General features: G+C 50.1%; 1 protein-coding gene across 1 annotated transcript in view; it reads left to right on the plus strand.

The window, feature by feature from the left end:
- The window catches only part of LAMA5 (laminin subunit alpha 5), a 163,137-nt gene that overhangs the window by 122,654 nt on the left and 17,316 nt on the right, over window positions 1–23,167 (plus strand). Inside the window, exons 37-63 of the mRNA XM_074969645.1 lie at window positions 394–534; window positions 1,079–1,240; window positions 1,500–1,601; window positions 1,693–1,776; window positions 2,896–3,126; window positions 3,754–3,867; window positions 4,200–4,327; window positions 5,632–5,712; window positions 6,355–6,569; window positions 7,190–7,290; window positions 7,938–8,118; window positions 8,912–9,055; window positions 10,049–10,200; window positions 10,298–10,408; window positions 11,370–11,481; window positions 12,613–12,783; window positions 14,057–14,253; window positions 14,420–14,536; window positions 14,863–15,017; window positions 15,931–16,072; window positions 16,606–16,708; window positions 16,907–17,020; window positions 17,275–17,454; window positions 17,906–18,048; window positions 19,340–19,525; window positions 20,320–20,456; window positions 22,411–22,564. Of these exons, the coding sequence (XP_074825746.1) occupies window positions 394–534; window positions 1,079–1,240; window positions 1,500–1,601; window positions 1,693–1,776; window positions 2,896–3,126; window positions 3,754–3,867; window positions 4,200–4,327; window positions 5,632–5,712; window positions 6,355–6,569; window positions 7,190–7,290; window positions 7,938–8,118; window positions 8,912–9,055; window positions 10,049–10,200; window positions 10,298–10,408; window positions 11,370–11,481; window positions 12,613–12,783; window positions 14,057–14,253; window positions 14,420–14,536; window positions 14,863–15,017; window positions 15,931–16,072; window positions 16,606–16,708; window positions 16,907–17,020; window positions 17,275–17,454; window positions 17,906–18,048; window positions 19,340–19,525; window positions 20,320–20,456; window positions 22,411–22,564 (3,858 nt within the window). The remainder of the gene's footprint in view (window positions 1–393; window positions 535–1,078; window positions 1,241–1,499; window positions 1,602–1,692; window positions 1,777–2,895; window positions 3,127–3,753; window positions 3,868–4,199; window positions 4,328–5,631; window positions 5,713–6,354; window positions 6,570–7,189; window positions 7,291–7,937; window positions 8,119–8,911; window positions 9,056–10,048; window positions 10,201–10,297; window positions 10,409–11,369; window positions 11,482–12,612; window positions 12,784–14,056; window positions 14,254–14,419; window positions 14,537–14,862; window positions 15,018–15,930; window positions 16,073–16,605; window positions 16,709–16,906; window positions 17,021–17,274; window positions 17,455–17,905; window positions 18,049–19,339; window positions 19,526–20,319; window positions 20,457–22,410; window positions 22,565–23,167) is intronic.

Below are 23,167 nucleotides of genomic sequence, written 5' to 3' on the forward strand. Positions count from 1 at the left end.
TGACCTGGCTGGCCCGTGGGAGAGAGGGCATGGAGAGATGGAGAACAGGTAGTGCCTAGCATGTGGCATCCTGTGTGCTCTGTAGGGAATGCCCCTCGGCTTCATGGCACACTTGGGTCATTTTCACCTTTGATTCCCAAGAGGCTCTGTCAACAGCAGAAATTGGATTGAAGGTGTCAGTGACGAGAAGGCCTTTTGCTGCAGCACCACTGGAGAATAACTCAGCTCTTCAGTGGCCAGATGGCAACCCGCTCATGAATTGAATAACGGCATCGTTTTACAGCCCCTCGGCAGCGTTTTGATAACTGTTGGCGCAGTCTGCCATCCTTTTCCATACTTCTATAGCAATTGTAGGGAAAACTCAGCACACCCCATGGTTCATTCTTCTTCTAGGAAAACGTGGAGGGCGTGAGGTGTGACCAGTGCCGCCTGGGGACCTTCTCTTTGGATGCAAACAACCCCAAGGGCTGCACCAAGTGTTTCTGCTTTGGAGCAACCGATCGCTGCCACAGTGCTGAGAAATACCGAGTGGAGGTGAATGGAGGGCTGGGGCTTGGGGACCTTGGTGGTCCTTTCCTCTCTGTTCAGTGGGATTCTGTTCCTCCCAGCCCCCAGGTGGTTTCTTTCTCCCGCTCTGTGCTACGTCTGTGGGATATCCCGGAGTGCTGGGGGGTGGGTTTAACCATTTTCATACTCGTACATTCAGCCTCGTCAGCTGAGCCCCAGGATCCTTCGCCTTTGGGAGGTCCTGATGCTTTACAGAAGGTTGGGAGTTCACGGGGGCAGTTCTGAGGTTGCAAATAACTTGAGCAAATCCACTTCTCTAGAAGCGAAGGAACAGGATTGGAGCATGATTGGGATCCCACTGGCCTCTTCTCGGCACCCCGTTTTATAGAGCATGAGCCCTGTATTGAGACTCTGTGTCCTGGAGTAACAGTAACCGAAATTCCAAGGACCGTTCTGCAGCCCCCACCCTGTCCCACGTGCCTGAAGGAGCACGAATGCAGAGACGTTCCCTGCGCCGCACGTGAGGTGCTCTCGGAAAACAGGCATATAGCTCTCTTTCGCTCTCTCCTAGTTCCTCAACATGAAGGGATGGGTGTTACTGAGCGGAGACCGCCAAGAAGTGGCCACCTCCCTGAGACTAGAGGAGGAACTCATTCATGCTGACCTGAAAAACATTCCTGAGGCCTATCAGGAGCTCTACTGGCACGCGCCCAGCTCTTACCTCGGAGACCGGGTAAGAGAGAACACACCTGGCCAAAGTCCCTGCATGCTCGTCCCTCACATTTGTTACAGTGATGAAGCAAACACTTGTCACACGCAGCCCTGATCTTCACTGAGCCTCAGCCCAATGGCCTGCTTTGTGCCTTTGCCGGGCAGTCTGATTTAGTGGGGGTGTGTCTGATTATGCTCACCAGCCATGAAGACCATAGTAGGTCACTTAGCTTAGTGGTGATAACAGCGTCTTCTGCCTGTGGTGTTTGGCTCTCCCCTAGGTGTCCTCCTATGGCGGATACCTGCGGTATGAGCTTCGCTCAGACACCAGAAGGGGTGATGTGTTCATTCCCATGGATCCCCGCCCGGATGTCATCCTCAAGGTACAACCTCAGAAACCCCTTCTGATAGGGCATCAGGGATAAATGGTGCTTCCAGCCAGTGACTTACAGGACACCTTTGTACCTTCCCCAGGGAAACCAAATGAGCATCATGTTTCTGGAAGGCACTTACCCTTCTTCTGGAGAGGTACATGAAGGCCAGCTGCAGCTCGTGGAGGTGAGTTTGGACACACTGTGCGCATTCCCTGGAGTTCGAAGGAACAGACAGCGCTAGGCATAGAGCCTCGAGAATCGAATGTTGTTCCTCTGTACTGTGGCCTGCAGCCTTGGCAACTTTTTAACATGTCCTAGGAATTTGGTGCAGTCTGTGACTGCCTCAGAACCTGGAACACTTGTGTGTCACGAGGGTCATCCCAGAGAGAGCGTCTCTGTGGAGATGTGTTGGAGAAACATTAGGGTGTGTGCTCCAGGAAAGCAGGAAGAGTAGCAAGATGGTCTAGAGGATAGTTGCCTATTGCTGGTAATTCTCACTCTTAACACTTTCATTTTGTTTGAACTCTCAGAAGTTTCTGCTATAAATTCCATACAGTTCTGGGGCTTTTGTCTGAGACTTTAAGAGCCAGATCCTGTCTGCCTTGTGGGAATGTTAAAGGGTTAAATGATCAGCCTATCATCCGTGTTTGCAGGTGCATTTTTTTGTGCCTACATATTTGCATCCATATCTTTGCGCAGGAGGTGAATCTCAGGAGTGCATGTTGGCCCTTGGATGCCAAACTGGGAGCACGAGTGCAAACTGAGTTGGCAGTAGGGAGATGGACCTTGTGACAATTCAGGCCTCATGCTCCCACGGCAGCCTTTGTTACGCTAAGGATTTGCATTGACATCCTGGACCAAACGTTCCCCTGCACAGATGCTGTTGTATTGTGCATCAAGTGGCTTCTGCCCTGCACCCAAGAGAAGCTGCATGTATGTGGCTTGTGAAGTTTGTGTGCATCTCTGGAGATGGAAGGCACTGTGTGAATGGGAGCTCTTCCTAATGGCGTGAAAGCATCACTCAGGCACATGGACAGATTTTTCCCTGTGCTTTTTGGGAATGGGCCATGGGCAGAGAATTGGCTTTGAATTTTCAGACAAACTTCCAGCGGAGATGGAAGGAGGAGGTCTCATAGCTGCAGACAAGTGAAGAGTTTTGGGGATATTGTATGGATAAGCCCTCCCAGGGATGAGAGGGTTCATTTAGCTGGATGATTGACTGAAATATCTCCAAAGGGGCAGAATCAGCAACCCAGGGCTTGCACTTACTGCATGGTAACACTAGAGTTTCTCTCTTCACCAGGGTAACTTCAGACACACTCAGACGCACAACCCAGTGTCCAGGGAAGAGTTGATGATGGTGCTGGCTAACCTAGAGCAGCTGCAGATCAGAGCGCTCTTCTCCCAGCTTGCCTCATCAGTATCTCTGCGTCGGGTGGTCCTAGAGACTCTGACGGAGACCAGCGTGGGCATCCGAGCCAGCAACGTTGAACTGTGCTTGTGTCCGGCAAATTACAGGGGAGATTCCTGCCAGGTAGGGGGAAGAGGTGAAGTGCTTTTGCCAGGCTCAAGTGAAATTGTAGGAGCTCTGCTCGTATGATGCACGTGAGAGGCGAGCACTTCCCCTACGGCCGTTGCACTCAGCAGTTAGGTTTGGATGTGCCTCATTGTATGTTAGAATGCAGGGAAGATTCTCGAGCGCAAGTTTCCTCAGCCAATCCCTGGCGTGCGGCTCTTTAATGACAACTTGACTTACACCTGCCGGTTTTGTAATGACGTCCCAAAATCGCAGCAAACTATACAGTACATGTGCTCCATCTCCTGCTATTGCCCACGTGCTCTGCTTTGGTTGCCTTGAGATTTGCATGAGCTAGAATTTTGGATAGTGGTAGTGGGCTACTGTGGGGCTTGCTCAGGGGTCCAATGCCAGCATTAGGTACATACCTGAAAGCCTTAAATAAGTCTTTCTGCCTGACTAGTTGGCTCATGTCGATTGTGGGGGGAAGATTTTAACTAAAAAAAATCTTGACCATTGTCCCTTTTAATCTATTCTGTGTCTTGAAACGCAGTGTCATTTATGGAAGGTAGTTACGCTAGTATGCTAGCTCTGCCTAAACGTGTTTGGCTTATGTGTCACCACTTCTTCTTCTCCTCTCATTAGGAATGTGCTCCAAGTTATTACAGAGACACCAAGGGCCTCTTCTTGGGAAAATGTGTTCCGTGTCATTGCAACGGCCACTCAGATCAGTGCCTCCCAGGGTCTGGAATATGCATCGTGAGTAGCTACCCATAAGTACAATGTGTGCTCGTCCTCACCAGCTGACTAAGAGGTTCCCTCCAAAACACAGTGACTGGGTTAAGTGGTTACCAAATTACTGTCTTGATCACTGAAAATCTTCATGTGCCATTTCAAGGGGATTTATTGTCTTCAAGTCAGTTTAGGATGAGGAGACAGGGTGTGCTGGGGAAGAGGAAAGGATTTAGGCATCCAGATGTGTAATGGGGCGTCATCTGTTCTAACCCACCCCATCATAATCCTCCAGAAAACCGTGGTTTGAACGCTTCCCTGGAGAAATACCAAACGTGTTGTCTGTCTTATCCTTGCAGAACTGCCAACACAACACGGAGGGAGATCATTGTGAGCGGTGCAAAGATGGTTATGTAGGCAACTTTTCCCTCGAGGGGCCATTGCAGTGCATGGGATGTCCATGTCCTCTTTCCGTTGCTTCCAACAAGTAAGCATCTTCTGTGAAGTTCTTTCTCCTGTTTTTTCTCATCCACAAAGTAGTCTGATTTCTTCCCCTGATCCTGAGGGAGTTTCTTCTGGCTGCCAGGAGAGATGCGCTGCCACGTCATTCCCAGTTCGTTCATTCCTGTTTTGGCTGTTTACCAAGGAAAGAGGACACTGCTCCCCTTTTTATTAATGCTAATAATGATGGGGTAGGCCATGGAGGGAGGAGAAAGGCCCACAGCTCTGATGTGACCAGTGCAGCCAGCAAGAGTTTTTTTCTTTCTGAAGGAAATATTAGTAATTTCTACAGGTGTGAAAATATTAGCGACAAAATGTAAACATTGTTTTGTATTGATTTAGCAAATTTTGTACCTAAACCAGTTCAAAGTTCCGATATTAGCACCATTTCCCCCAAGTCAGCGTAGCTCATGTTGAGATTTCAAAATATCAAGTTTCAAGGTGATTTTGCGATTCCATTCTTGTGTGATTCTCTCAAGGGCTAGACGTTCTGCACTGGCATTTCACTCCTGTAAACCAGGCTGTCCTTAGCCCCTGACTCCAACCGCATCTAACTTAACACTAGCCCGAGGGCAGTACCGACGCTAACTCTAGCCAAGGGCCACCTGCCAGGCCATATGCTGGAATCCCCCACGCCTGGTCCCAAGGCTAACCCTGCACCAGTGCTTCCTACATCCCAGCCTTTGACCCTCCTGTAGGGAGGAGAACTGGCCACCTCACTGATACTAGCCTGGGGGTACACACCAGTGAAACAATTACACATATCCCGAAGGCCACAACCCTAACTCGGGGAGCTCCACTGGTCCTAAACCTACCCTGGGGGGCCCTGTTAGCCTGAGGCCTAACTCTAGCCTGTGGAGGCCTATTGGCCTCAACCTGAACCCAAGCCAGGGGTGCATTATACACCCCAACCTTCACCTGGTACCTACTGCCAGCCCTAACCCTAACCTTCTACCCTGGGGGTCCCTACTGGCCCCACCCTTCTGCCTGTCCTAGAGAACCATACCCGCCACAACCCTTGCCCTGTCCTTGTACCCGTTGCCGACAGCAGCACTAAACATTTCCATAGCCTGTGTCACAAATCACTCTTGACACCAGCCCTTGCCCTGCTGCAGATCCAAACCCTGACAATAGCCCATGCCCATGAGCTGATCCCGACCCCATTCCCTTTTCTATGGCCACAAACCACTCCCAGCCCTCACACAACCCCTACGTGAATGACAAGAGCCCCCTTTGCCCTGGTACCTTCAGAGTAAAATAACCTTTGACGTTTGCCCCATGTTATTTCAGCTTTGCCATTGGATGTGTCCACAAGGGCTCCACCATGCAGTGTCTCTGCAAGCCAGGCTATGCCGGAGCCATGTGTGAACGGTAAGGGCCTGGTAATGACGGGAGGGCAGGACCGTGGGGGGTTTTCTTCGTCAGAGTGCAGCTGTTGCAGAAGAGAAGTTTCCATAGTGACGAAAATAAAATTAGAAGCCCCAGCTACGTTGACACAGGAGACTGAGGAGAAAGCGATTGATTTGAGCTGTGAATCCTCTCTGTTGTGGGTTTGGCTTCCGTTATTTTGTGGAAGGGGCGTAAAATACCAGCTGCGATTGCAAGGCAACACCTCTACGAATCCAGCACTGGGTCCTGGTGGCTCCCAGGACCAGCAGGAGTTGGGCCCACTTGACTGCTTATATGCTGTTCCTTTGTGCATCAGTGTGGGCTCAGCGTGCCGCTGGGATATGCCCTATTACTGTCTCCGTTACTGGCATAGGGTGTCATCTTGGCCAAGTTCCCGCAGCATTCTTTGCCTAGATTACCCACCTGTAGAGCAAGAACAGGGACACTTCCTGTGGGGCTTGATTAGTGACCATGACGTGCTTTGAGTGGAAGGTGCTGTGGGAGTCCACAACATGAGGCTAATTAATAGCTGTAACTGCCCTGTAGTCAGTAGTTGTGCAGCACTTCAGTGGGAGCGCGTGCCCTGTTGCTTTAGCTCCCTTTTAACCTGCGACCTTTTTATAGGTGTGCCCCAGGTTACTATGGCAACCCCTTAGTGATTGGCAGTTCCTGCCAGCCGTGCGACTGCAGCGAGAACACGGATCCCAACATGTTGTTCAGCGACTGCGACTCTCTGACGGGCACCTGCACAGGATGTATGCACAACACGGCCGGGCCCCGGTGCGAAGTGTGCGCCCCAGGGTACCACGGAGACGCGGTGGCGGCAAAGAACTGCACAAGTAAGTGCGGCACCGAGCCGGGGCCGGCTTGCAAATGCGTTTCGGGGGTAGTGTGTCACGGGCATGTGCAGTTAGCCAGCCTGCGGGCACAGCTGTGGTCATCGCCTGGGTAGGTTCTTACAAAGCCGCTAGCCTGGTCTCCTGGCTTTCAAAGGGTACGCTGGTTAAAAATAAGAGTGACAAAACAACCCTCTTTAGCAGGCATTTAAGAATTGCACCCAGGTGGTAAAGCTCTGACACTGTAGCAGCCTCGTCAGTAATAACCGCTAGTGATATTAACCAAATTATTATTTCTGTGCTTGGGTGGGTTTGCATAGTACATTTCTAACCTTACAGGGCCCTGCCATGAGGAACAAATGGTAAAATCCAAGGCGCTGGTCCTGCAAACTGCTGCTCACAGAGATAGGTCTTACTCCGGCAGGTAATCATGTGAATAAGGGATGGCAGGATCAGTCCCCATATATGAGAGAGTGAAGACGACCAGTGAACTCCCACAGTTGGCAGGATTTCCTCCCAACAAATTATCAAATCGCATTAAATCCACCAGAAACAGGATGGGTCAGAGTGCCTGGCTGACCTTTTTAAGTTGTCGGGTAAATGGGTGTGTTTCTTCCTGGCAGGGTGTAACTGTTTGCCGTGCGGGACTGAGTCGTGTGACCCTAGAACTGGCCGATGTCTCTGTAAACCTGGAGTGACAGGTCAGCACTGCGACTGCTGTCAGGTAAAATGAATCGTGGGTTCCCCCCACACGCACTGTGAAGCCTCCATCACTATACGCTTGGCTGGTGCTGAGTCACTGCACGCCAGCTCCACTCTTCTGTAGCCTGCCCTCCCACTATGAGCGCACTGCGGTTCCTGGGCAGAGACAGGAGGATAATGTCTGCTGTGCCAGCAGATGGCTGAGCGATATGGATGCAGTTCCTGCCTACACCAGGCAGATACCTAACAATAAAGGTCAATGTCTAAAGAACCTGGTTCCGAAATGATGGGAGGAGGGGTGCTAACTGCAGCTTTGATGCTTGTAGGAAAAAGGCACTTAACCCTAGGGTGGATTTCGGGGATCCTAACTCCCCACCTGGAGTAAGCAGACACCAGGTGAGCTTACGGACACAATGCTGCCAGTGCATTTTTATCTCAGTCCTATTGTGCAACCTGCCCATTGGTCCAGCATTTTGCCGTATTGTGTGTTAATTTTATGCTCTGAAGAAATGCCTCTGGGAATTAAGTTCAGACTATGGATCACATTTCAGCGCTGGCCAGAGTGACTGTGGAGCTGTGTGTCTCTGGAGATGAAAGGCTAGCGTGTCCTCCCAATTGCCTCCCCTTCCTGTGTGTGATAGCATGCTAATTACCCACGTCTTTCCCTAGGATGGGTACTATGGCTACCATGGCTGCTCTGGCTGTCGAAAGTGTGACTGCGACATTGGATCCATAGGCACAAGCTGCCACGCTGAGACTGGTCAGTGTAGCTGCCAGCCCGGGGTGACTGGTCTTCGATGCCAGCAGTGCGCACCAGGCTACTGGGGGCTCAGCGGGCATGGCTGCACAAGTGAGTTTCTTCATTGCTAGTAAATCTCATAGAAGAAATATCTGGACATCTCTGGGCTGCTTTGCTGCAGTGCCAAAGGGCTGTGTTAGTCGCTTAGCATGAACCCAGTCCCTTCTCACCACAGATATGGGGATGTTGTGTTTTACATCATCCCTGTGGTGCTACAGCTGGAGAGCCCCCCAATAGCGTTCCAGTTTTGAGATCAAAGAAACCATCCTAATTCCATGGAGGCTTTTAATCGTTGTTTGTCATTTAGATCATAACAATAAAGATAATATATGCCAAAGTGTTGCGTGGGCACTTGGCATCACCTAGCAAAGGGCCTGATTTAAAAAAAAAAAAAAGTTAGGCTTCAAAAGTACGTTTGCCCTTTCCACCCCTTCAGTGTGCACCAGCAGTGACCACAGCTACTTGAGCAAAGCAGGTAAGTGCTCAAGTTGCTAACTAAAACCATTTGCCTGTGAAGCAACCCATCCAACTGAAGAAAACTCCCAGCGATTCCTGATGCAAGCTAGGTGTGCAATTGCAATCTGAAGGTTTTTTTTAAAACAAACCGTGACTCTCATGTTTTTCTGTACATTAAACTTCACTAGTCAAAGGGGAGGATCGACTGAGCTAGTCTCGCCTGCCATTAAAAAAGCATGTTCACAGCCCCACGCATTGGCCCTTGTTCATTCATTGATTCTTTTCTGTGGTGGTGGTTTGCCCTGTGATGGAATCCCAGCGTTCCCTCTTTCAGGGGGCTCACTAGGTCAGGGCAAACCTCCCTCAGCTGCCTCCTTTTCATTGGCAGAGTGTCAGTGTAAGGGGGGCTCCTGCGACCCCCGGACTGGAGAGTGCACCTGCTCCAATGGCCTGACGGGGAAGCAATGTGACACCTGCATAGAGAAGTATGAGATCCCTGTAGCAAATGGCCCGGACAGCATGAGGTGTGAAGGTTAGTAGCATCATGTTGTCTCTCCTCCCACCCCCACCCCCACACCCCCACGGCTTTATTGCAGGAGTGAGGTAGAGCTGGCTGAAAAATGGGGGGTGGGAGGGTTTCACAGAAAATTTGACCTCTAAAACATTTGTTTTCATCTAAAAAAATTTCTATTTTTGGTGGAAATTCAAAAACTGAAAATGTTTTGGCCAAAACAAGAAATTGACCATAACCCAAAATATTTTGATTTGGAAATGCTGCTGCAATGCACTGGGAATTGTAGTTAAGCTGCTTCATGTGCCCATTCTCCTCTATAAGCCGAGCTCCCTGGTAACCCTACAATCTCCTTTGAGTCACCCCAGGTTCCCCTCTTGGAGAGGGGAGAAGGTGCATCATGGGAGTCTCCTGGCCATGGTGCATTGTGGGAGAAGTAGTCTGATCAGTACTTGCTAGAGAGTAACCTCTAGGAGGCAGATCCTAATTGTCAGTCAGATCCCTGCAGTGTGGTGGCCCCTGGCAGTAATTAAAACATTGACGGTAAGCTTGGCAGATGGCACCCTGCCTTTTGGCTGGTTTCCTTTGTGGCCCTAGGGCAGATAACAGAGGAACAGTGTTAATCAGCCTAATAGTGGGCATGGCTCTGGTCTCACCAATCAGGAGTATCTTCATCAGAGTTATGTGGGGTATGCTGGTGGGAAGCTGCTGTGAGACCAAGAGCAGTCCAGCTGACAGTTTACACTCCTTGGCACACCCCTAAAAGCACTTGGAAATCCTGACCCTTTGTGCAAAGGGATTGAAAGGTGACCAGGGGACCCCAAGTTAACACCTTCTCCAGAGGGGAATCCAATTCAAGAGGCAGGAATTTGGAGACATGTGGTTCCCCCTTTGGGTGAAAAAACTGTCCTTACTATAGTCGTAAGGAAGGGGGAAATGGAAGGAGAAGCCATGGGTGCTGAATAGCTGGTGTCGCATCAGAGCTGTTTACTCACCACCCCTTGCTCTTGGCAGTCTGTGACAGCTGTGTGCTGCTTCTGCTGGAAGACCTCCAGAAGATCGAGGCCTCTTTCCCCATCATCAGGAACCAGTTGATCAACCTGAACGCCAGCTCCATCGCGTGGGCCCGACTGCATGGTCTGAACAGCTCTGTGAAAAACGTGTCTGTATGTGGAGGGCTTAACATGTTCTTCCCGCTGGCTTAGTCTCTGCATGGGACTCTGGTCCTATTGCCTGATTTCCACCCCCACCTCTCTCTTTCAGAACCACCTGCGTGAATACCAGAGATCCATGAACAGGGTCAAGCAAAAGGCAGATGAGTTGGAAGACGAGAATGCAGAACTCACTCAGGATTTGAATGCACTGCAGCACAAGGCAGGGTGTTTCTCCTCCCCCTGCTGATAACACTGCACGCACAGAATGCCCTTCCCTTGTTCATTTTCATAACAGTGAGTGTTAGGTACCCATGGGAGGAGCCAACGGTGCTAGTTAGGGCCAGGGCCAGTTTGAGCAGCTGCTGGACACTTGACTCCTGCAGCACCCACTGCTAACCCAGTCCTGGGGTCACCCACCATGCATTCTGCCAGGGAACCTGAACCCTGATCTTCAACACCCCTGCTTATCCAGGCAGGTTCCTTTCTCTGAGCCGAAACGGCCCATTGTGTGCATGTTAAGGAGACTTTTAGATGTGGGCAAATATCCAGCCCTCCTCCCCCCAAACCACCATTTCATTCTTCTGCAGTATTTAAACCCTACCCTTTGGAGGGGAAAGGTATCCCCTCTTGATTTAAGACAGTCCCTGCCCCAAAGCGCCTACAGTTTACACAAGATTCAGGGGCTGATTTTTAATTGGGTACATAAAATGTGTGTACACTTGCATGTGCAAGTGATTTCTACACGTTGGATAACTACCTGTGCAAATGGCCAGCATTTTCGTATGTGTGTAGTTACATGACCTGACTGCATTTTTGTACATCCACTTGCAAACTTTCAGAACCTCAAAGCTTGTACGTCTTCTGCATTCTCCCGATTAATATGCAGGCTGTGTTGGCACAAGTCATAATGTGTAACTGTGTTATGAGCATGAAAGATTTTTGTCGACGATGGACTTGTGATTTTTTTCCACATCCATTTCATTATGAACACAATTGTTCACTAGCTTCTGTGCACACATGAAGATAAATCGTAGCAGAGTATAGTACCCGTGCAAATCCCTGCAAAAAAGCTGACTCTTTCAGCTCTGTGGTCCCAAAAGCTGCCCGATGCCCAACCTTGCATTACGGCTTATGTTGTATCTCACCAAATGCTTCAGCTAAACCAGTGATTTGTTTTGTAGGCAACAATGACTCACAGAAAAGCAAACCATCTGCAGGAGCAGACAAAAGAGACCTACCAGAGGGCGGAGAACCTGCCAATGAGTATCCAAGGCATCCTGGATAGCATTGCGGGTAAGTGACCAGGTGTAAGTGTAACTGTTGTGATGATTTTTCCCCTGCCCCAAATCCCATGCTCCCGCTGTTTCAAGTTGCTCAGGGCGCAATGTTACCTTTGATAGTGTCTGTCAGGGGAGAAAGTAACTTAAGGGACTTACCGGTATACCAGAGTCCTGAGCAGGGGGTGAGGCCTTTAAATCCCCAGGCCCTTTATATCAAGAGGCTCCGGCTGCGGTGGCGGCGGCTGGGAGCCCCGAGCCCTTTAAATCACCACAGGAGCGGTAGCTGTGGCAGCGGCCAGGAGCCCCGGGGCTCTGGCAGCGATTTAAAGGCCCCGGGGCTCCCAGCTGCCGCTACCACAGCGGAGCCTCTGGCCCTTTAAATAGCAGTCAGAGCCCCGCTGCCGGAGCCCTGGGGTAGCAACAGTGCCCCAGGGTTCCGACAGCAATTTAAATGGCCCGGTTAGTGTTAGTGGCGGCCGGGAGCCCCAGGCCCTTTAAATCACTGCCAGAGCCCCGGGGCTCCCAGCTGCCACTGCTACCCCGGGGCTCCGGCAGCAGGGCTCTGTGGCAATTTAAAAGGCCCAGGGCTCCGGCCACTGCCGGGAGCCCTGAGCCCTTTAAATCACCGGCCTGGGGAAGCTGTCCCCTGCCGGTGCAGTTGGCAGTATTACAGAGAATTCTGTGGCCAGTGAATCTCAGCTGTTTGGATAAATGCCATATTTGGTGAAGCACATTATATTTACACTTATGTGAGAAATAGGGGCCATCTGCAGTGCTTTTCCCAAGAGTGATTGAGCTACATGGAATCTTCCTTGCCCACACTGTCTGAAGTTTGCCCCAGTAAATCTAGAGGAGAAGGCAACCTACAAGATGGATTATTTGGGAAATAGTCCAGTCTAGTGGTTACAGCAGAGGGTCTAGAAACTTGTCTGAATTCCAGCTGGGTCATTCCCCCACTTCACGACTTGAAGCAAGTCACTCCATCTATCATTGGTCATCAGGACTCCAACAAAAACCGGATGCTGTTTTAGCTGAGTGGGAGCTTTTCGAAGTACTGGGGGAGGAGAGATGGCTTTCACAGCTGAGTATGGGGAGACCACGTGCTCAGCTGGTGGAGAACCATGGGTCGTGGCTTTCCCTACAGATTTGGTGCACCAGATGGACAAGTTGGGGACTGCAGACATCAGCATGGCCTCCTCTGAGGAGTTCTGGCAAAAGATGATGGAGGTGGAAAGGATGCTGAAGGAGATGAAGGAACGGGATTTCCTCAGCCAGAAAGGGGTGGCAGAGCGTGAACATGAGAAGGCTCAGAAATGTAAGTCTAGCTCAGCAGACACAGGGGATGGGCAATGCCAAGGTGCAGGCTGGGTCTAGTGCTCCTTGGGCTCTTTTTCCACACTGTCCCAGCTTGAGGGCATTGCTGCAAACATTATTTATTGGGCATGCCGTTGCTGTTATCCTGTTGCGGTCACCAACATTTGGAGAGTTACACTGTTGAACAGAATATGCCCATCTAGCTTTTACAGGCTAGGAGTGTCCAGTACTGACCTCCTCAGCAGTCCAGCAATGAGGGGACAGTAATTGATAGTCCCGTTTTAGTCTCTTTTGCAAATTGCAAAGGTGCTAATATTTTTATTATAAATATAATTATATGTATAATAAATATAATTATTTGCAAAGGTGCTAATAAGCGCCAGTGATTTTTGATGTTCGTCCCAACAGAATTTAGCTCCTTTGTACAAGCAAGTTCATGTACAATCAGAAGGCTTAGTATTTATTTAAGTGCATTTGAATTTCATTAACTTAATGGTTCTTTATGACAACACTTAAAAATGTAGTTAGTGTTTTAAGTGTGTGTGCGTGTGTGTGTGTGTATTTTTTTCTCACATGCACCTATACATGCTCATATGTCTTATGTTCAGTTGGTTGAGTAAATTGTCCCAAATGGTGACAACAGAAGTGTGTCGTTCCTTGCTCAGAGAGACATGGAGTCTGTGATTCCCCAGCTGACCTCCATTGCAATGCACCACTCTAACCAAACGATACTCTGTTGCAAGAACCTCAGGGCCAAATCCTTCTCTCCACTGGCATCACTGGAGTTACTCCAGACGTGCACTAGTGTAACTGTGGGAAGAGATTTCGGATAGCAAATGGATCTTTAATCTAGCAGAAAACAGCACAATGAGATCCGATGGCTGGAAGCTGGAACTAGATGTATCCAGATAAGTTGCAAATTTTTAACAGGGATGGTAACTAACCATTGGAACAACTTACCTCGGGATGTGGTGGATTCTCCATTACTTGGCAGCTTTAAATCAAGAGGGAATGTCTTTGTCTTTCTAAAAGATTTGCTATAAGTCAAACAGAAATTATGGGCTTCATGCAAAAATTACTGGATGAGGTTCTTTGGCTTGTGTGGTCAGAGGAGATAGTGATAATGGTCCCCTTTTAGCCTTAAAATCTGTGCTTTGAGACCAGAATCGGGCCTTAAGCCTTTCGAGCAGTTTCCACTGTGTACTCAGAAAGAACTCTTAAATGTTGGGGAAACAAGAGTTTCCAGGCAATCTCCTTGTGCTCTCTGTCATCAGTGCTCCATCGTGTGAAGAGCGAGCTGTACAGCAAGTGGGAATCCAACCAAGACCTGGTGAAGAGCATCAAAGACTTACTGGCTCAATATAGCTCAGAGCTGATGGATCTCCGAGATGCTCTCAATGAGGCTGTGAATAAAACCAGGCAGACAGAGGACTTGAACAGCCTAAATCGGAACAACCTTGAGGAGATCCAGGTACAAAGAGAGGTTTATTTGCATATAGGAATGCAAAGGAGCTGATGCCATTGGGTGGACGTGCACAGCTTTGGCAGCGGCTAAGGAATGTCTAGTATAATCTAGGTCTTGTGTCTGTTGCTTGAGCCTGTGGCTCCTAACTAACGCTATCCATCTGTATCTCAAGCGAAAGAGTGAGGAGTTGCAGAAGCAGTACGGGGTGGTGCAGGACACTCTGCAGATGGCTGAGGACTCCCTGGTCCAGGTCTCGGATCTTCTACAGATAATAGAGAATGCAAAGGAGGTGAGTGATGAAAACGCTCAGGCTTGTCCGGTGGATTCTGGGTCGAGGTGTGTCAGATGGGCTAAAGTGTGCCACCGATATCAAGAGGGACAAGGCAGTGGGGGTGGGGAAGGGTGTTGGTGGAGTTGGCAATAGCTGTGGGGAAGGGTGGAGGAAGAATGGTGGTGTGGATGAAGGGCATGGTGCTAGCAATGGAAAATCAGCCATGTGCTGGTCACCTGCCAGCCCCCCGGAATGTGTCTCTCCCTCCTGGGTGTGTGTCCAGCTGCAGAAGTGAGGAGCTGGCAAGGTTGGTGAATGCCCCTTGTGGGCGTGTCCTTCTGCAGGAGTACGAGAAGCTAGCTGCCCGGCTGGACGGAGCCAGGTACCCCCTGACAGAGCGGGTGAAGAAGTTTTCTCCCGCCAGCAGTAAGATCCCAGTCGTCGAAGCCGCTGAGGAGCACGCTAGGCTCCTGGATGGACTCGCTCGGAACCTTTCCAGGTAACGTCCCCCAGCTTCACCCCAGCCTGTGTGGGCCCAGAACTCTCGTGATCTGCTCAACTTCTCCTTCCTGCCTGGATCAAGGATGCTGAGCCAGCCGTCGGGTAACTCCACTGACTCTGCTCAGCATCCTGCTCTCCAGCACATTTGCTAGAGGGACTCCGGCTGCTTGTGTAAACAAGTGGCGATGTGTGGTCGATGGGCCTCTCTGGGGCACTTGGAGGGATCTGAAGATTGCTGAAGTCCCTGCTTTGAAATTCATCTTGGGATAATGTTTACATGTAAGAATTGATGGATTACCTGTAGCCCAGCACTCACCAACATCCCTCTGGTAGCAAACCAGCGTGTGATGGAGAAAGTATATGGGTAAGGACAGTGCTGGTACCGGTTCCCTAAGTGTGTAGGATGTGACGGTGACACCCATTAATGGGACGAATTTGAGTCTAGAACACGTCACGTCTTCAGGATGTGATCAGGTGACCTCAGACACAATCGATGTCCAAATGCTGCTTGTCATTCATTATTAGTGCTGTTTCATTGGTTCTCTATCTCTTCCACTCTGCACAGCAATAAGCAGAAGAGTGATCCTCCCTCACTCCCACCCCACTGTTTCCTGCCATGGATCATGGAAGGGCTTCTCTCTCAGAGCTGGTGCCAGCACTGCCAGGGATTCAAAATGGACTGGGCACTGCAGATCTCTGGACCCAGGAGTGGGGCGGGCGGGAGTGGGAAATTTGGACCCCAGGATGGGGAAGCCAGTTGTGAGTGCATGCTGCTGTGAAAACCCCACATACAGGGGGTCTCCAAGTGGGGAGCCCAGGAGAGTGATGTGTGTTGCCTGTGCCTGGATCTGGCCCCTGGTGCTCTGCTGGGCTTCTGGCAGTGAACCTTATTTATTTGTCTTCAAATGCAGCAGTATCCAGGGCGCAAACCAGGATGGGTTTATCCAGCGAGCAATCAATGCCTCCAACGCATATGCCAGCATCATCAAGGCTGTGAAGAATGCTGAGAGGGCAGCCAAAGACGCTGATGAGGCAGCCGGTGAAGCTTTGACAGTATGCAATTTCCCTTCAGGGCCACACAAACCCTTGCAAAATCCTGGCTCCAATAAGCTGGCCCAGTGCCCTTTGCTTCCCTGGCCACACTGCAGCTCTTTCTGCTGATATACGATACTCCTGTCACCCCTTCCATCTGAGATCTTGGTGCTTTGCAAACATTAATGGGCTCAGCCTGACCTTACTGCAGTGAGACAGCTGTTGCTATCTCTACCTTGCCAGATGGGGAAACTGAGGCAGTGAGCCGTTAAGTGATGTGCCTTAATGACTTTGGCATCTGGTATCCCAATTTCTCTTCTCTGTTACCCCTCCCCATGCATACACACAAACACATGCCTCTTCCCAGCAAAACACTTGCCTGAAGGTGGTGCAGATGCTTTCTGACCAACATTGGCTATATGTCTATCATTTAGCCTTTGCTGAGACTGGGGAATGGGGACTTGAAGTCCTCTTCCAACCCTAGGGCTCAGCTGCTGAACCGCTTTGTGCCAGGCCCCCGACAGTTAGTGAGGAGGTGTCCTGTGTGTTTGTAGAGTGTTGTATCGGGAGATCTTGGTACCCTATCTAAAGAGCTGAAGAAGAACAGCAGTGCCCTGGAGCAAGCCATGAAGAGGGAGCAGAGGAAACTCAATGGGGGTAAGAGAGGGGCCAGCAGTGGACACAAGTGTTCCAGGGAAATTCTTCTGTGTGGGAAAGATAGAAAGCACTCTGTGTGTCTGTGTGGGGGTGGGGGTTGAGGGGAGGGGGTTTTGGGTGGAAGTGATGGTGTGTGATGCGCTTTGGAGGAGTGATAGATGTACAAACACCTAACGTGTTATATATGTCTAATTCCAGTTATTAAAGGGACATTGCAGGCAGTCAAGGACAAACTGACCGATCTCCGAGAGAAGAAGGAGCAGCTCCTGAACCAGCTGCGATCTGTACAGAACATGCTGGACAAGGACCAAGGTTTGTCTGTAGGCAGTTTCTTCTAGACAAGAGTTCTGCACATCACAAGAGAAAAGCTTAGCTGTAGTCTAACCCACAGGGCAGTCTATGATCATGGTAGGTAGCCAATAGTTTGCCCATCCAGTGACCTTGCAGGTATATACCAGACCCTATATATTGGTTAAGTTTTTCTGACTCCAGCCATAAGCTAGTAGCTCTGCCCTCCCTCATGCTCTTTGCTGAGTTTACGAGACTTGTCTCCTTTCCTCTCAAAGATAACACCACGGCAATTATTCAGAATGCCAAGGCTGCAGCTGCAGCAGCCAACAACACGGTTGCCAGGGTGGAAGATGCATTGAGCAACATGAAGAAGAACCTGGATGAGTGGAAAGACCAGTATGGAGGCCTTAAAAATGAAGAGTTAAACCAGGCAGTTCAAGACGCCAAGAAGTCTGGTATGTAAAGAGGGGGGTTAGCTGTGGAAAGTGTGCTGGAGATAAGGGACAGGGACACTGCTGTCATCATGAAGCACTTCACTGTGGTATCTAAGTGCTGCTCTGTCTCTGTTGTTCCCTGCTGACAAGTTTAAAGGGAGGCTGTTGTGTGTCCCCCTCTTATTTCCTCTCTTCGCAAAGTCCAGGTCATCCACTGGGGCAGGCTGTGGATGTTCTTACAAAGTGCTTGGATGCACTTTTCAGCTCTGTTTTTAAAAGCCACTTTTGTTAATGCTGCCAGCAAGTCCTGCAAGAGAGGTGTGCACATCGGCCGCTGCTTCGCTCCCTGTGACAGCGGCGCTGTGTCTGTTTCTTTGGCTTGCGCCCCCTGATAGCTGAGTGTTGGATCCCTTTCCACCCCGCTGATCATTATCCCCTGCTCCCCTTTGCCTCCCTGAAACACGCCCGCCAGTGTCGAACCTGGAAAGCACCATTCCGCTGCTGCTGGAGAAGCTGAGTGGCCTGGAGAACAGGAGGAATAAGAACTCCACTGTGTCCGAGAACATCGTGCGAATCCGCCAGCTGATCACACAGGCCAGAAATGCTGCTAGCAAGGTAGGGGCTTGCGGGAGAGGGCTGAATATGTGAGAGTGCTGGCGTGCGGCGGCTCTGAAGGTGAACCCCTCGTGGCTCTAATTAGCACCGGCAGGCACTGAGCAAACCTCCCTTAGGCTGCTTTCTGCAAGGCTTCGTGGTAGCCCCTGAGTTTGGTTTGGGTCTTGATTGGCCAAAATAGGTTGACTGATTTTGTAGGAAGGCAGTGCATGCTGAAACTTTGTTCCCCTTTTGGCATCACGTAGGGCAGTTTTAAAAACTGATTTTCAAGGCTGTGGAAATGGGGGTTGAGCAGGGATTGCTCTGAAGTCCAGATATTGGGGGGATCCATTTGAGCGGGTAGGGAAGAATGATTCAGTGTCTTGATTGTACACTTTGTGCTCTCCCCTGGCCCCTCCAAATCTGCAGCAGGCTCCACATGGTCTTTATGGATCTCCCCTTCAGAGCCTCCATTAAAAGTACTTTGTCATGGTTAAATCTCGGCTTTCTAAGTACAGCTGGACAAAAGATTTCAGGCAAAGCGCTTTTTTTTTTATTTGCCAAACAATGCAGATTCAGGTCGACTGAAACATTTTGCGAACTTGTCAAATTCACTGATCTAGTTCTGGGCCAAAGAGAAACAAACAAAAACAATCCCTCCAAAATCAAAATGTTTCATTTTGACAGTTTTGAAAGAAAACATTTCAATTTTTTTGTCTGACATTTGCATCAAAAAATCTCAAATGATTTTTAAATAAAATTTTAAAAGAAAAGTTTTGTTCTAATCTACATACAGGGTTCTTTTTCAACTTTTTGATTCACCCAAAAATTCAACAATTTTTAGTTTTAAGTTGACTCAAAGTGAATTTTTTTTTTCTTGATCTGTTCTGCAAGTGAACCAAAAAAATCACCTGCCCTCTGCATCTAAGCATCAGTCTACAGTGCAAGAAAAGACCCGTGGCTGGCCCGGGCTCGCAGGGCTTGAGCTGAGGGGGGCTGTAAAATTGCAGTGTAGATGTTTGGGCTCGGGCTGGAGCCCAGCGTTTGAGACCCCGCAAGGAGGAAGGGTCTCAGAGCGCAGGCTCTCACCTGCCCATCTCCACTGAAGTTTTCAGCCCCGCTCCCTGAGGCCCGCAAGCCCAAGTCAGCTGACCTGGGCTCTGAGACTCGATGCTGCAGGCTTTTCATTGCAGTGCAGACGTACCCCAAACATGGCTCTGCCTGGGCTGGAAGCAAATGCTGCCATCGTAAATGAGGAGTCAGGCTGCATGAGCTGCTTCTGTCAGCCTGGCTTTGATTTCTCCACCTCTAGGTGAAGGTACCAGTGAAGTTCAATGGCACCTCGGGCATCCAGGTCCGGACTCCCAGCGACCTGCAGGATTTGGCCGCCTACACCTCCCTCAAGTTCTACATCCAGAACCCGGAGCCCAAACCCAGGCAGCGGCGTCAGGATGGGGCCGACGCGGGACAGTTCGTCTTGTACCTGGGCAATAAAGAGGTAAGAGCTGCCCGTCCAAGCACAGCAGTGGGAGAGGGACCTGTGCAGTAGGCAGAGCTTGGGCTGAGTGATCCAGATGGGGAACAAGTGTGCGATGGATGTCAGTGCAGAGCTCTGGATGGGGTGGGAAAGTCTCGTATCAGGAAGGTCTTATATGCTGCATTTAGCCAGTGAATATCTAAGCCAGCTGTCTCCATTCACCCAGCTTCTCCCTACTGCTTGTAAAGGTTTCAGGCACTGATAATGGGAGCAGGGTGTCCACTGTTACTGTCAAACATTATTGAATTCAAACTGAGAGGAGAGGGGACAAAATCAGGGCAGAGCACGGGGGCTGCTGTCCCCTCACAGAGGCCCTGGCAGAGTATGGTAGGAGACAGCAATCGCCTGGGCCACGCCACCGCCAGGGCTAGATGCTGCTCATTTACAGGAGAGCCACTGGGCTGTGTGTGAAGGTAACAGTGAGCCTCCAGCCCACGCACGTTCCCACTGCGACGTGAACACCACATTGCTTTGATCCTAGCCCTTGCAATGGCGCATCCCTCTGATGTGCAGGTGCTGGGCTCTGCATGCACTTGAGTGTTTGTTTTTTGAGGGGTGAGAGTATCTGGTTTGTATGTTGTGTCCTTTGGTTGGAGCTAGGCCTCCAATAATCCCCTGGAAGACTTTGCACTCAGCTGTAAAAATCCTGAGAGCTGACTTGCCCTGAGAGCATCACTTTAAACTCCCTCAGTGATTTCCCCTTTTTTGGATGGGTTTGCTGCAAACCCTTTGGATTGTTTGCTCTGTGCATTCAGGCCAAAGGAGACTACATGGGTATTGTGCTCAAAGACCGCAAGGTGCAGTGGATCTATAAACTTGGGGACGAAGAACCGACCTATTTAACAGTTGATGAAGAGATCGGAGAGCAGTTTGCTGCAATCAGCATCAACAGGTACAAAATCCACACAAGCCGCTCTCATAGTCAGCTGAGCTAGAGAAGAAACTAAAGCAGCAGAGGGAGACTTTGCAAAGTGGAAGCGAGAGGGCGAGAGAGAGAGTAATTTTGCATTCGCATCTGTGACAGTTCTCGAAGTGAATCACCTTGTTACCCGCTCCCCCATCCCGGGCTCCAGCAAGAGGGACACTTCCTAGTGCTTAACTGGGTGCCAACTCCCTGACACCTCCTGTCTGTTGGCCACCCAAACAATCTTCCAACTATGCCAGCCTTTACTTTGCCTTCCAGGTTAACAATAGGTGCACCCCAGTCCCTGAGCCCCTTTGACGTGTTCCTCTGTAGTCCAGTCCCTTCTCCACTGAACACACTCAGAAATACCACTGAACAGCGTACACACCAGCTTGTATGATTCAGCTCAGGATCAACCCCGTGTACAGCCCCACAACACTGAGATATATTTGTAGTGAAAACAAGAATAAGTTTATTAACCAAGATTCAAACATTCCAGTGAGGAAGGATAATGGAAACAGAAGTGTTACATATAAAACAAAATCAACACACTCTTTCTAGAGACTAAATTTAACTTAACAGGTTAACCTCCTGTCTAAAGCAGTCTTCATCTCACCCAAAGCCTTGTGCAGCGTTTCCAACCAAGGCTGGTTGTGGTCCCATTTTAATCAATGTAAATGCACTTCTGTTTACTTCCTAGGTGCAGGATAAGAGGGTGTTCTCCTTTTCCCCCAGTTACAATCCAGTAAACCTTGGAAGTGCACCCCCAGAAAAGGCTCTCTTCTCCCTGCTGTTCTTCTCTCCCTGTTAAATCTCGGTCTTTCATATGTATTTAGCTCAGGCTGGGGATTGGGAATGAGGCAAGACTCGGTTTACATTTCAATGAATAGATGGGTAAACATCTCTGGTCTGACGGGACACCAGTTTCTCACCTCTGGTTGGTGACAGCTGTCACAGTACATATACACAACTCCTTAAGTATCATCCACACATTCATGTCGCAACAGTTATGGGGATCAGTATGATACAAGCTTTTATTAGAGCCCTCACATGGCCCTCTTTGGTGAACTAGAATGTATGGGCTGGAGTCGGCAGATACCTGTAACCTCTCTGCATCCTCTCTGTGCCCCTTTGCCGGCGGACATTAGGAAGTTTTGGGTCACAGTATCTTTCACCCTTACAGTCACACATTACTTAAACTTCTCCTCTCCCTGGTGAGATGAGTAAAGGAAACCACAGGGCTCCCTTCACTAAAATGCAGCCTCCTCCAGGGCGAAATGCAGCAGCTGGTTAACAGCGTGCAGGAAGGGAAGAACGACTCCACATCCAGTGGACACAGAAGAAACAGTGGCATGTGGCATGTAATGCAGAGTCAGGATTTAATCAGAGGGCAGGGTCCCAGTCCACCGTAAGCCTGCAGGTGGCACTGTTACATACACGGCCTAGCAGTGCCATGGGACTTTGAAAGGTGGCCAGGACTTTAGGATAAAATCTCACCCGAAAGAACCAAAATACAACCCCCCATCTCTCTTCTCCCCCCACGCACACATGCCTAAGGGAGTGCTTGGCACTAATCAGATCCTGCAGGTGCTGGGGAAGAGAGAGCAGAGAAAGGCCTTCCTGGGCAATGAGGCAACTCTTGTGCCTAGCTCCACTACGGGAGTCTGCCTTCCCCAGATGAGCATTTCACCTCATGGGTACAGGCTTTAAAGCCAATTGGAGCTGCTGTGATTTGCTGACTGTGCTGAGATGCTCCAGTTTAAGTGCACTGCAGTCCCTGGGCTCACCCAGGGAGAATTCAGCCCATTCTCTGCAGGGGCTCAGTATGGTGAGTCTCGTGCTGTCGGATAGAGCTGAGGGGGAGGTTTGGGTGTGGAGAGGGTCTCCCCGTCTGCCTGGCTCTCTCGTCCCCTTGTACTGACTGTGTGATCTGGGGGGGCAGGATCCTGCAGTATGGACACATGTCTGTGACCGTGGAGAAGCAAACCTTGCACGAGACGAAAGGAGACAGCATAGCCAAAGGAGAGCAGGGGCTGCTCAACCTCGAGTCGCACAACGTGGTCTTCTATGTGGGGGGCTACCCCGCTGGCTTCACGGTGAGATGGGCTAATGCAGCGGAGCGGGCGGAGATGGGGTTCCTGGATTCTTTGATCCTCAGTTGACTCCATTTACACCTGTGGGCACATTTGTGTCTCCACTGGACCAGGATTTGCGATACCACAAAGAGCCTTTTCCCTCTGTTCCTCCTCCTTGCTCCCTGGCTTCACAGGCCTGGGTCTGTGTGGGTTTGTCCCCACTGAGCACTGGTTCCCTGGATCAGATACAGCTCTGGCTCCCTCTCCACCCCTTGTGAGTGGCACAAACCGCAGGGGGTTGCGCTCATGTTTGGAAGGTAGCTATCAAATAAATGAACAGAGGTGGCCCTGCTGTACCGTTCTGTCCCGAGCTGCTCTGTGCCTGTCCTCTGTTGTGAAGTCCCATAAGATTTCTTTCTCTAAATACAGTTGGATGGGGGGATTATTTTGGCCAGCCCCTTGTACATGTTCCCCCAGCTGCCCAGAAGCACATCTGCCATGGCAGGTGCTCTGGCTTCATCCTTATCACATGACCCAGGTGTTTCCATCTTTTCTGGATAATATTAGGGATAAGGGGTTGTTGAGCTCTCTGCTGAATCTCGGCATTTGTTATAAGCTCATTCC

This window comes from Natator depressus, chromosome 13 (genome assembly GCF_965152275.1).
Source record: "Natator depressus isolate rNatDep1 chromosome 13, rNatDep2.hap1, whole genome shotgun sequence".
Classification (NCBI taxonomy): domain Eukaryota; kingdom Metazoa; phylum Chordata; order Testudines; family Cheloniidae; genus Natator; species Natator depressus.